The 14,808-nt window shown below is 32.0% G+C and overlaps 2 protein-coding genes across 2 annotated transcripts; one reads left to right on the top strand and one right to left on the bottom strand.

The window, feature by feature from the left end:
• The first annotated feature begins 275 nt into the window (after window positions 1–275).
• LOC128160510 (uncharacterized) lies at window positions 276–1,827 on the top strand. Its single transcript, XM_052823841.1, has 3 exons — window positions 276–659; window positions 811–1,038; window positions 1,386–1,827. The coding sequence occupies exons 1-3, from the start codon at window positions 431–433 to the stop codon at window positions 1,628–1,630; spliced, it is 702 nt and encodes a 233-aa protein (XP_052679801.1). The 5' UTR covers window positions 276–430; the 3' UTR covers window positions 1,631–1,827.
• A 4,345-nt stretch (window positions 1,828–6,172) lies between these two features.
• Window positions 6,173–7,580, bottom strand: LOC128161314 (uncharacterized). Its single transcript, XM_052824566.1, has 3 exons — window positions 7,223–7,580; window positions 6,842–7,072; window positions 6,173–6,546 (listed from the first exon to the last, which is right to left on the bottom strand). The coding sequence occupies exons 1-3, from the start codon at window positions 7,449–7,451 to the stop codon at window positions 6,302–6,304; spliced, it is 705 nt and encodes a 234-aa protein (XP_052680526.1). The 5' UTR covers window positions 7,452–7,580; the 3' UTR covers window positions 6,173–6,301.
• Window positions 7,581–14,808: the final 7,228 nt, after the last annotated feature.

The following is a 14,808-nucleotide window of genomic DNA, read 5'->3' on the forward strand; positions in this document are numbered from 1 at the left end:
ATAGGAATTTGCACGCAAAGGGATTAATAAACATACACATATCAATAAGTATGAAAGCCATAAATGTACAGAGGAAAACTTTAATGAAACTTTGCAAATAAAACCGGACTGATAATAGCCCAACGCCTTAGATGCTTCAGTTGTTAAGCAGTGGGCAACACGAAATAGTGATGACGATCCAAAAGTTCACACGAAATAATGAATGAAATTTCTAAAGTTACTCAAGCATTATGTCATGTTCCAAATAGTATTCTTACATCCTACACATAGACTAAGTATGGTTTCTAATGTTTGCTAACCACACGCCTTCCAATAGCTTGTGGGATGATCTGTCTTATAAAAAGAGTTTAGGGTTCGGTGGTGGACAGATCAGAATTTGAATGAGCTTGACTTCAATTGTTTTCACTCGTCAGCTGTTAAGTTAAGAACCATGGAGTTTACTCTAGCATATGTATTTTGTTTCGTTTTAAGCTATGCTGTACATGTTAAAACAGCATCTTTCATACATCTAGATTCCGATTTCCGAGTCGATCCTGAAGATTGTTCAAAGTTTCATATTTTTAGAAATGGGGAGGAGTTCGTGTTCAAATGTCCTGATGACAACGTGGTGAACACAGTTACACGGGCATGTGTTCCCAAGGGATCATCTAAAGATACATGTAAGTTTCTGTGACTTATTTTCCCAATTTGACCTCTTGAATAATAGAAGTTCAAATATCATGTTGTAGCGTTTCATAAATGATTTTTTCGTGCGCGAGTGTGTCCGTTTCCCACAAAAAATTAAATGTTAATATTTTAATCTTATTTTAGGTGGATATGTCAAACAACCCGCAAAAACAACTTGTACGAAAACGTCAGGATTTTTAGAGTTTCCTGACAACTGTGCCAAGTATTACGATTGTGAAGATCCTTCTTCTACAACAGGAGAACCAAAAGTCAAGGAATGTCCCTTTCCTTTTCTGTTTGACAAAAAATCTCAGAAGTGCGAACATTTCAGTATGGTTCAATGTGAAACCCGGTTTGAACCAAAAGATGCATGTAAGTACCTCCTTGCTTTTATTAAGTTATGCACTGAATGAAAAAGTACATGTTTATAAAAAAAAGATATAATATTAATACAGCAAGATAAAATGCGTTGCATATGGTGTATAAAAATATTTTGATGTCACACAAAAGAACAAATTACAAAAAAGAAGAATTTTGTACATGATATAAAATTTCTGTTCATACATAACTCTATGGAAAAATGTGGTTGTACTCTTGATACTTGTAATCAATCGCTTCATCTAATAATGAATGCAACTGATATATATCTAATTGTATCGAACTTATCTTTGCAAGCAAAAATAACGAATCAATATTATGTTAAGTATTTTATGTTTCAGGTGAATATGAAGAGAACCAGTGTCGGTCAGCCCACTGTGTCCCGTGTCACGTGAGATTCCCGAGCTGTAGAGGGTCCACCGACGGACTGATTCCGTGGGGCGGGCGAGAGTGGTCACCTTACTTCGCCGTGTGTCAGAGCGGACGTGTGGTGTTCCAAGGTCAATGTCCAGCCCTCTCTGAAGACAAACCGACCATATTTCACCCGGTGCATAATGTCTGTATGGAGATGAAACGCCAAGATTGATGAATGAACTCATTTAGAATTTTATTTTTTTCTTTATATTTATTACTTATTTGAATTTTATACTGTGTTTTCATTATTTATTTTGTTTTATTGATTGCTATTGCAATATCTTTTTTATGAATAAATTGTTTTAATGAATTTACTAAAAACTGTTATCTTCTTAAAATTTATCGTAATGAGAAATCAAAAAAGTTGTTAATTAAAGTTACATGCATAAAATATACTCGCTGATAATGTGGTATTAATGACTTTCGAGAAAAGGAGTTTAATTGTTTAGTTGTATTGTAATCATAATATCAAAAATTAAAACAAAAGAAATATACTTTTAATATAATGGAAAGAAAAGGAAAAACGCCCAACCAAATTTCGAAAAGACATTGAGATCAGAGTAAAAAAAGAAATATTTGTGACAAACCTGATTCTATTAAAGCATTAAATATTGATTAACTGTTGAAATAAATCCCACTAAATTGCTTTGGATTATAACCTTTTAATTCTGAATGTGGTTGTTTTGTTTCCATTTTGAGCAATTTCTGACACCTCATCTACTTTGATCCTTTATGGGCTATAATAGCCTCTAATTGACATGTTGATTGACAATGATGTTAATAGGTAAGGTTAATAACACGTATTAACAAGTATCAACATGTAATTATTTAAGGAGGCAGAGTTTCTAGTAAATGGTTATTTATCTCATCTTGAAACTGTGTATTAAAATTACTTGACATAGCAAAAATCGCTTACATTGTGTAACATTAACGTTTAATCTCCATTTCAAATGTTAAATATTCATTATTCTTTGTTCAGAAATAGAACTACAAGTATGCTATTAAATAGAACAGCTAATACATGACTATCAATATATTTTTTCTTTCAGTAAGCTTTATTAAGAGGGATGTGCGGCCATATTGTACATTTGAGGATAAAAATGTAAATATTTCTTGAACTGGCTTGTTTCTGCTCGAAACTGGCCAAAAATGTTGCCAAAAGGTATAAAAGCAATAAATAAGAAGTCTTACATGTCATTTTGTTTGAAAAATATGCATACAAGAGCAGGACAATTCCTTTTTAATCACATAGATCAGCTGTTGAACTGCGGAGCAACAGCCTTATTTTGAAGATTAAAAAATATGAAAAAACCTGAAGTGGGATTTATTGGCGTCCTTCTCTACAACCATGTAGGACTTCTTATTTATTGCTTTTATATCTTTTGGCAACATTTTCGGGCAGAAACAAGCCAGTTCAAGAAATGTTTACATTCTTGTCCTCAAGTGTACAAGATGGCCGCACGTCCCCCTTAATGGCAGAAGTGGACAATCTTAGAGCACGCCTTACAATGACTTTGCAATGTAAGATCGATCCTGAACTTATATTGCAAAACAAATCAAGTCAATGGATGTCTAGTTTACAAACTTTGCAAATGTTACAGAGTAAGAGGAATTACATGGTATATCACGATAGATGACACAATTATGTGTCAATAATCAATTTTATGTACAAGCAATAAGTCGGTACATTGATGATTTTTTTCTAGATTAGGTGCATTAAGATTTGCATTGAATTTATATGCAGAAGCATTATAATTCTGTAAAATTATATACACCAAGTTACATTACATTATTTTACTATGTACTTTAACAAGTCTTATCTAAACAGAGATATTGACTTCTAATAGGAGATGTTTGCAATAAATCGTTTCGGAGCATCCATTTGCATATAAAAATCCAATTGAACTCAATATGAGTTAAGTCATGTTATGGAAAAAAAGTAGATTAACCATTGCAATAATTAAAGACAGATAGCTCCCTAACAAAAGGGTTTTCCAACTTTTTATACGGCCCCTTTTGGGTCCTTTATTACGCATGCGCTAATCTATCGCCCTTTTTTCAGCTTTATCCTGAAAAATTCAATCCCTACCCCTCCCACCATATTATAGGAGGTTATATATTTCATTTTTCCGTGTTTCTTTTTTTGGTGCATATTTATCTTCGTGATTCCTGGAAATAGAAATATTGGCTTTACAACGACATATGTGGTGCTCACCAGTAATCAAATTAATTAATTTTGTTTCAGCCTGCCTCGGACTCTGTTTACTTCCAGGTCCGTTGTCAATAATCGGGTTAACTTGACACTTTCTTTCTTTGATTGAAACATTGATTGACAATGAGCCTTGGAACACTTTAAGTACTTTGAGTAATTAAAAAATTCTATTGTTCATGGATTGGCATACATGTAATTGAATACATTGAGTATTCCAGTACATTAATTGTCATATTGAGACTTTCACCGAAGCAAAACATTGATTATACTTTATTGATTTATCTACTTGATAATTGATTGAAACATTGTTTGAATTGTTGACTGATTCATTGATCTTAACTGATGGATTATTTGGTGCACTGATGATCTAACATCATAACTATCCAAAAGTCGATGTTGATAATTTATATGATATAATAATGTATATATCGTTTTTTCCTTGACAATTAATTAGTTTAATGATGTACTGATTGATTAAATTGACGCCATGACAGAGACTACCAATAGAGTGTTGTTGATCTATTCTATTGAAATTAAAAGAAAAACAACAGTCAAAAATAAATGGGAAAAATTCTTATAGAAACACATCGATCTAAAAATAGTTATTTCCTGATATATATATATATATAATTTTGCTTCTATAGCTACATTGCTGAAACATTTATTTACCAATGGGGATGGTGCATTGAATTAAGGCCATTATTTAATATTGATCTATGATTGTCCTTGTCCATGGAAGTAAATTTGTTATGACTACCAAATAACATATTTGGCCGCTTAAACGTCTCAGAAGACTTTTTTTTTTTTTTATAGTTTTATCACATTCGAATTAAATTATTGAAAAAACCAACCAGTATACCTCAAACATACATAAATAGCATTTAAGGATAACGATATACAGTGGAAAAAGAATTAATATTGTGACCTTTTTCCCCTAAACAATTACTTAACAAAAAAAAATAATGTATGAATTTCACTTATTTATTCTGTGCAAGTACGTTTTATTCATAACCTATTTTAATTTCTCGTTAAGATAAATTTAGACCAAAGAACCATAAAAGAAAAAGATAAGATAAAAAAAATAATATGCCAGCTCCCTTAAAACTATCTGATGATTGAGTTCAAATGCTTATATTTTTTTAATTTCATTTTGTGATTTATTGCTGCAAAACAGCTCTTCATTTTATATTTTCAACCAGATGTTTGGTCTTTCAATTAGCACAACAGTACAATTACATGTACATTGATTGTGCAATACATGCATGGACTTAATTAAAACCGCGATTGTTTTGTATCAACTTTTGAATGGCGGCGTAAGTTAGCTGCTTTATTCTCATACTTAATCAAGCCACACAAAATGATAAATATAGACAATGTTTTGAACAAAATTACTTACAAGACCCGTTTGTATATTTTATTATGTTTAAAAATGCGTTTAGTCAGGATTTTTAGTCATGAAAAAGATGGTTAGAAAAAAACACACCTTGGCATTTTCTAGATATTGTAAAAAATAAGTCAATTATCAACTGTGTTTTGATTATATTATATGATAATTATAAATTAAGAGGTAGTCTTATATGTAAACTTCAAGTTCAAGTTTTTCTAATATTCAGTTGTCATCTTGCAACTTACTTATCTCTGTTAATAAACTGCATAGTAATATACAATGTTTAATTACGCCATTTAAATTGCAAAATTTATAGCTTAATTTGAATTTTTACTTCGAAAAAAAAATATTCTTATGACTTATAATTCTAAAGATATTCTTAATCAAAATTTTAATATTATTTCGAACTTATCTATATAAAAATCCTTTAAGTAGCGAAAATTGTCCTATGTTGACAAGAAGAACTGAAAATTTTACTATGTTTAACAAAGTTTTAACATATTTTAGTTTTGTAAGAGCTTTACAGATTTTCAGAAATGTCCAAAATTAGATTTTGTCTGATTCCTTAACACCCATGTGTAAATGTTTTGCTATTAATAATTCACCCTTATTTCCAGTTGTAAATTTTATATGCAGTCATTTTTTTTTCTAAAGTATTGATGTGATTTTTTATGAGATTTTGTTTTATCAAAATCTTCATAGTATTTAAAACAACTTGTCAGCAGACCTTACATCTTTGAAATCTGCTATCAAAATTTTATTTTGGTTATGAAGCAGATGTGAATTAAATCTAAATAATTTAATTCTAATGAATGCGCTAGTATTTTTTTTTCATTTACATATTGCCTTTCATTGATAAAATCTTTTGAAGAATTCTCAACATGTGAATAAACTTAACATTTTCTATATCAGCCGAAATCATAAAGAATTTTGTCTTTTTTACAATTTTGAATACCTTTAAACAAAAACTACTTTATTAATAAACCTTCAATGGTTTTTACGGATATTCCGGTACGATTAAACAAAAACTACGTCGAGTTTGCTCAGGAAACTAAACTACGAATGTTAATCTCATTCAAGCTGTTAAGTGATAACATTTCAAAAGGAGTTTCATTAATACAATTTAATCGTAAAAATATTGCAAAAGCAATCAATAATGCAAAAAAATAAATAAAAACACAGTATAGAATTCAAAAAAGTAATAAATATAAAGAAAAAAATAAAATTCTAAATGAGTCCATTCATCAATCTTTGTGTTTCATCTCCATACAGACATTATGCACCGGGTGAAATATGGTCGGTTTGTCGTTAGATAGGGCTGGGCATTGACCTTGGAACACCACACGTCCGCTCTGACACACGGCGAAGTAAGGTGACCACTCTCGCCCGCCCCACGGAACCAGTCCGTCGGTGGACCCTCTACAGCTGGGGAATCTCACGTGACACGGGACACAGTGGGCTGACCGACACTGGTTCTCTTCATATTCACCTGAAACGTAAAATACTTAACATAATATTGATTTGTTATTTTTGCTTGTTATGATAGGTTCGATACCATTAGATATACACATATATACATGTAGAATTCTATATCCTTTACAAGTATCAAATTCAAAAATATTAATCCAATTTTCGGTAGTATTATCGATGAACGGTAATTTTATACCTTTTACATAGTCTCTTTTAAATTAATTCGTTCTGTTTAGTAACGTCAACATACATTTATACACCATATACAAGTATTTCATCTTGAAACAGTCTGATGTCTTATGATAATTACTTACATGCATCTTTTGGTTCGAATCGGGTTCCGCATTGGACCACACTGAAATGTTCGCAATTCTGAGATTTCTTGTCAAACAGAAAAGGAAAATGACATTCCTTGACTTTTGGTTCTCCTGTTGTAGAAGAAGAAGGATCTTCACACTCATAGTACTTCGCACAGTTGTCAGGAAATTCTACAAATCCTGACGTTTTCGTACAAATTGCTTTTGCAGGCTGTACTATATATCCACCTAAAATAAGATAAAGATATGCACATTTATATTTTGTGGAAATTAGACACTCGCACACTTATTATAATTAATTACTATTGAAACGCTACTTTATGATATAAAGCACTATAAGAGATCAAACTGAAAAAAATAAAAGTCACAGAAACTTACATGTATCTTTAGATGATCCCTTGGGGACACATGCCCGCGTAACTGTGTTCACCACGAAGTCATCAGGACATTTGAACACAAACTCTTCCCCATTTCTAAAAATATGAAACTTTGAACAATCTTCAGGATCCACTCGGAAATCGGAGTCTAGATGTACGAAAGATGCTGTTTTAACATGTACAGCATAGCTTATAACGAAACAAAATATATATGCTAGAGTAAACTCCATGGTTCTCAACTTCACGGCTGACGAGTGAAAATAATTGAAGTCAAGTCAAGTTTATTCAAATTCTGTTCTGTCCACCACAGAACCCTAAACTCTTTTTATAAGACAGATCATCCCACAAGTAATTGGAAGCCGTGTGGACAGCAAACATTAGAAACCATTCTTAATCTATGAGTAGGTTGTTAGAATACTATTTAGAACATGACATAATGCTTGAGTAACTTTTGAAATTTCATTCATTATTTCGTGTGAACGTTTGGATCGTCATCACTATTTCTGGTTGCCCACTGCTTAACAACTGAAGCATCTAAGGCGTTGTGCTATTATCATCATTGTTTTTGCGACCGTTAATTAAAGATTTTCTCTTTACTTTTATGGCATTCACAGTTGTTACTAGTTATTGCATATAACATCAAAACAGGTGTTTTAATGTACTTTATTCACAGTCATATTCATATTAAACAAAGAAAAAGAATTATTATGCTTTCGAAAGTTTTCATTGTTTAAAATAATTATTGAAAATATCGATATCGTTATTTCTTTTGTTGGTTGTTTGGGGGTTCTATTTGAAATAAGTACAAAATTTGTAGATTATTTTCAACTTACGCCATATCTTTATTACATGTACATGAGTTGAGTTTAACTCGGACAAATGTTTTAATTGTTGTACATAAACGTTCTTACATTTCTTATTGGGGTAGATAAGGCAAGATGAATTACATGTATTGACGTATAATTGAAAAATTTAAAACAAAATGGAAACTTGACGTTAACTATATTTTCTAATGCATTAAAAGAAAAACATGCTAATTTAATTATCATTTTGAATATAATGATGTAATAGATGAATTGCGATTTTTTTTTTATCAATATGTGGTTTCCAGCCACCTGAATGTGAATAGACTTCCAGAAATATAATAGTTTATTTAAAAAGATTTGTACCTAAGCTCGAAATGACATCTCAATCAGATAATTAAAGAATAATGAACAGTAAGTATTTAGTTTGTGAAAAAGTCATGGGTAAATGATCAAATGAAATTTTAGACGATGCTTTATCAGTCAAGTTTTGCTCTTAAAATGCACAAAGTTCATAAAATATTCATAGTAGAGATTTCGAAATTCACGCATCCGACAATTCTTCAAATACTAATCAAAATGGATTTATTTATCTTATGTTTTGCTCTAAAAATAATAAAAAGATTTGTACCTAAGCTCGTAATAACATCTCAATCAGATAATTAAAGAATATTGAACAGTAAGTTTAAGTATTTAGTTTGTGAAAAAGTCATGGGTAAATGATCAAATGAAATTTTAGACGATGCTTTATCAGTCAAGTTTTGCTCTTATAATGCACAAAGGTCATAAAATTTCGAAAATCACGCATCCGACAATTCTTCAAATACTAATCAAAATGGATTTATTTATCTTATGTTTTGCTCTAATTATAAAAAAAAAAATAGTAATAAAAGCAAGGATTAATAATTTAGCTTCTGTGAAAAACAAAATCTGCTCATACAGTCTTTGATCAAAATGTTTTGAATGGCGACACTTTGATGTAATTTTGTTTTCTGTTTTGCCTTTTGTCTTTTTACTAATGCAGAACAGCAACTCGGAGTGTCGGCCTTACATTTTTCACTTTTGTGTTTACCGTGCTCTGCGCAAAATCAAAATTGTTATTTCTCATATGTTAAAAGAGAAAAGAAAAGAAAAATAATTTTTGTTTTTCAGTGTTAAAGTTTTTTTAAAGACTTTCCCAGGATTTTATAATCATTGCTGTGATCAAACACCATTAACTTAAAATGTTTATTTGCGTGACATATCAGTGAAACTATTAATTATTAGTATTTCTTGGCTCCAAAATTAAATAAAAGCTGTGTTTTCACATTATCATTTCATTTATTCTAAAACTGAAGTTTTTGTGGTTGTTTTGATCTACCCCGATGCATTTAGGATATGGTAGAATAACTGTATAAAATTGAGGTGTTCTTATAGAAAACAATACATAAATAGATAATGTCCCCGGAAGATGTAAAGTAGGGCGAGTTACCCCCACTCCAATTCCATACTCAATGGAAATACCCTATATCTACTCTCATGAAAAGACTGACATTTGAAAGTCATAAGTAACATACCAGTATTTTCTTTGCTAAAACAATATATTTGAGATGCATTGGGATGCGGTGAGTGGCTGGATCCAGGTCTCCCAAGGTCTTATCTGTAATGTATACATTGAGGCGGTAAAGCCACTACCTGATATTTTAAAATGGTTTGATGATGAAGTGGTCTCATGGTCATCCTGATCATCCACTATTTATTTAGTCAATGAAATTGTAAACAGTTTAAATGTATATGTATGCTTACTTTCGCAAGGAAAAAAATCTCGTGCTAATTCTTAAAAAAGTCTGGAAATGTGACTGAATAAGAAATTTATGGCATTAATCACGATTTGATATATCTTTTAGTCGTCTTTTTTTTGGATCCATATTTCTTCAAATTCTCACAAACACGAATATAACTAGAGCAGAGCTCGTGGCAAAGCCACGAGTAGGTCTTCCGTTGTTGCTGCGGGTTGAAAATATATGTGATATGGTGTCAAACGATTATAATGACTAAACTTTCAGTTCTGCTTTTGTAATAAAAACGTGTTGTGATTGAAAGCCTCTATATAAAACGTGTTTTGAAAAAGAAAGGAAGAAAATGTTTAAGAAAAACTATTTGTCGAACACAGTTTGTGTAATCGTTTCAAAAATTCTTCAAAAAATGAGATGTCTAATGGCGAGTTAAATTTTCAAAGGGTAGCAAGCATTGTTATAAACAGTATGTACTCATGATTCATGTCAGGAATTGTATTTTTTTTAAAAACCGAACCCGCCTACAAAACACGTAACCTTTTCTATGGGATAACTTCTTTATTTAAATCTTTCTAAATTTCTGAAGACTATGTGCAAGTTTAGAATTATTACGTGCTGACAAAATTTAGTATTAAGTCAAAATTGATGGCTTTTCTGAACTTTTCTACAGGGAAATGTGTGTCGTCTGATATTATTTAATGATACGAGTAGACTTGGACATTCAAAATATCATATAATCAGCTAAAAAAAAAAAGATAAGCGGGAGAATTTATGCAAAAGCGAGCATCTAAATTTTACACCAGATGGTGCTGTTTCATAGAGACACCGCTATGTAACGTGAATTAAATAACCTTATTTACAGAAATGAATATTACTTTTCTCGACAATGTAATCATATGAAAAATCCTTATTTTTATGTCAGTGGGTTGACTAATTAGATTGAAAAAAAACTTCAATTGCGCTTCCGTAAATTGGAATTCTGGGAAGGAATTAGACAGTCCGTGTTAGAGAAATTCGAAGAAGTTATGAAACTGGTTGGTTTTTAGATCAAACTGCGCATTGATGTATTAAAGGACTTTCATGGGTATCGTCTGCCCACGGTCCGTAATCCGTATGTGCAGTCATACATTGTATGTACATCAGATATTCATTGTTCAGCTAAAATTAGTATTCCACTGGCTGTAGCTAACCTTGTAAGTAAATTAAGTTGCATTACAACCTCATGATACACAACTTCAATTTAAAGTTTTTTTTATCAATTTTCATACAATTAGCAATAAATAAAATCCCCAATAACGCACATCTACCTTACTTAGGTGTAACTTTGAGAAGCGCATATATTTTTGGGAGGCAGATATGTCGCTATATTATAGTCTGCAAGTCAAGTGAATTATCATGGTCTTTCAAAGAAATAGGAAATCTGTCGACACTTGCAGTACTTTGATGAATTCTATGGCGATCGACTGCATTGCATAATGTAGTCGTATTTCCCAAGAACAAAATTTCCTTTGACTTCAAACTTTTAATTATAATACATTATGAATTATTCTGTTCATAACTATAGAAGTTTAGCGTGTTTAACAGGTTAATTTATTAGCCACATTCTCAGGTTACGATTTCACATCTTCAATGTGAAGATGATTGACTTCGAACAATAGTCTTATTGTTTATAAAAGCACCCTTCCAACTGTTACTCAATTACATATGTTCTGAGAAGCGACACAAGATTTTCGGTCGCACGTTGCGATTGAATTAACACAGACTGACCGAATAAACAAACGAGTGGGAAAACGATACACGTTGAGGATAAAATGTTACACATAAGGAGAAGTCACCAAAAATGATTTTCGACAGATCTGGATATCTTTTCGCCAACTTAAAAAAAATCCAGCGCGAGCACTTGTCAGCGGGGCGGGAGGGGGGGGGGGGGCAGCAAACGAACAACCATGTAGAAAAAACTACAGAGTGATTAATATGTGGCCGATAGAATCTAATCTTAATTTGTTTAAAACTCATGTGAATATTCTTTAAAATAATCATCAAATGCCTCAATTCAGGACAATTCAGGACATTCTTTTATCGTGCTAGCACCTACCGCAAACATGTAACATGGGACTTTGATTATAATTTGATTTGATTTGATTTTTAAACTACCTTGTACGCTATCGTATAATTAAATCAATGCTTAATCAACTGTACAAGTAAAATAAATTTATCTTTTCCCCTTAAACCTATAATAGTTGAAAACATAATAAATTATAGTTCTGTCCGTGCAAAATATGAAACATGAACGCGTGATAAGGTACATGTAGAATAACACGAGCCGACCGCGGATCATTGTCCACTCGCTCTGGATCTCCTCGGCCAAGTGCGAGGGATGATCATCATTTAATATTTGTGTGTGTGTGTGGGGGGGGGGGGGGGTTAAAATTTTTTGTATATACAAACCAACCATTAATTTATGTCTGACGATGTTTCCGATTTGGAATAATATCGTTCATTGATATTCACTTACACTCAAATTTTTAATAAAATGAATACAAGATGGACAAACTTTTATAACATAAATAAAACAGTTCTTGTATTTACGGCTATATAAACTCAAACACGTTCATATTCATCAAGTGTGCGTCGCGGTGTGCGAATCTTATGTATTAGATAACCGCTTATCGCTAGCTAGTGCAGCCGTGGCTGATCACCTCGGCCGTGGACGAAGGATAGATTACGTAAAGGTACAACGCGCAGACACGCACAGCTCAGAGCCCAGGAAGATTTGAGAAGTTTGCAGTATAATGACCATATTCTATCAAATAGAATTTCTTTATTTTAAACTTGAAACCCACAATTGATATATGTCACATATTGCTTTAGATTGAGAATGACATTGTTTTTATTAATTAACTGAACGATTTCTTAATTGACACCTAATCGTTTAGTCCATAAACTTTTATGTGTAATCAAAACTAAAACAATTCTTGAGTTTGCGGCTAAATAAACTCATATATGAGAGACGCACTCTCGTGTATTAGATAACCGCTGACCGCTAGGTAGCCCAGCCGCGACCATGGTGACCGATTTTCTCGGCCGCGGGCGAGGGAGAGTTTCGTTAACTTGGCCAAATTGCGGCGAGTACTGGTCAACACGTATTACTTTTTACCCTCATATTATGCAATACCCGAACACAAAAACAGTTTTATCAGATCAATTAAGTCACAAACAACATTTTTTTGCAGCGACGCCGATATCGAAAAATTTACCGTTTTAGAGTTATGAAGCATAGACTTTTAAGGAATCTAGACCCCTCATTTTAGGGGCTAGCCCCTTTTTTATGGTATCAAATGAAAGCTCTTAATATTCTGCACAACTTTTGTTCTTTATGTGTTTTGAAAAAATTTACAACTAAAAAGTAATTGAGCAAAGATATAAGCAAAATTTAACATTTTTTGAAACATAAATTTCGATGTAATTTTTTAAGAAGTAAACGTGGGTTAATCAAACATGTAAAACTAGGAGGACAACGTTCAAGATGTCTACTTTAAAGATTTGTAAATTAAAACTACTTGCTACGGATCAACTCGGAGCCTTTGCAGGTACACGAGACCCACTAAAAAAATATTCAAAGGGGAATAACTCAAAACCGGAAGAAGCGATTGCAAAATATTTTGTGATATAGTAAGCTATTGTCATTTCCAATAAACCCTGAAAATTTGAATAAAATCTAATGACAAACAAGCGAGATATTACAGTTTAAAGAAACGTCTAGAAGAAAAAGAAGAAGAAAAATAATAATGAAGAATTTCCAACAGAATCAGTACAAGGTCTTCCGTTGGAAACGGAAGACCTTAATTACACAGAAAATACTTCCACACAATTCCTGGACAAGTCTGTTGTCCGTTTTCAGCTTAATTCCACATTAATTTGACAAATTTCGCGGAACCAATATTTACATGATTATCTTCGGTAGTCTTTTTGTTTACTATATGGCAAAGCTTAACCTGTGGTTAATGTGAAAGTATCACGTCTCACCGTCAGCAACTTTCCTTAAGTCATTACTCAACCTCAAGTCTTGGTGTTGACCTTAAAATTATGTTCATTTTCCTTGATAGATTTGAGCTTAGGACTCAGCTGAATGATTTGAAAATATTAGTGTCGGGCGAGGCCTGAATACCTGGGGTTTATCAAAATCCACCTAATTGTTAAATAGGTTGAGATTTGTTCAGACAAAAAAATCTTGAATTGTTGAAATGCATCGAATAATTTCTTGAACAACAGCACCCTTGATTTTATAATGATTGATCAAATATCTGTAACAATATTAAGATGATTACGTCCACTACAATATTCCTTACCATGGGTAGAGGGTTCAGTCTTACTGCGAAGTTCAATATGCATCAAATACATGTTAAAATATGCAAATACTTTGGATTTCTTCATTCGTCCAATTTTTGCGATTTCACAACATTAGATAAGAATTACACTTCTCATTTCACACATGTAACTGTATATATTTTGACTGATACAAAGATGCATAAAATTCTTACGAACCGCATTTCATAACATAAAACAATCTTGAAATTGTTGTATTCTAATCTCTTTACCATCTGTTTTTGTGATGTTATGCAAAAATGTTAGGGTTAAACCAAACCGAACACTTAATAGATGGTAAACTGTCTTGAAATTCGTTGAGATTGCAGCTTAAAAAGAAGTTCTTTTTACTGTGAATGTTATGATAGGGGTTGTTTTCATCCTCCCCTTGATCAAAATAGTCTTCAAAAGTTTACCATAACTAATTTAAAAATAGTTATGCATTTAGATAAGCCATTTACAAAATTCTTTATTTAATGTTTGGTTGAATCGTTATTTTACCTAGGTGTGTGTATATATTTTTCGATTCTTTGCAGAAATCCACGATCGACCTATTTAGACCAATAATTCATGCATGATGTTGCAGATTGAGTAGATTTAAAAGTTTTTGTTGTGCATAAAATGATTGATATGCGAATATTTGA

This window comes from Crassostrea angulata, chromosome 8 (assembly GCF_025612915.1).
Source record: "Crassostrea angulata isolate pt1a10 chromosome 8, ASM2561291v2, whole genome shotgun sequence".
NCBI classification, from domain to species: domain Eukaryota; kingdom Metazoa; phylum Mollusca; class Bivalvia; order Ostreida; family Ostreidae; genus Magallana; species Magallana angulata.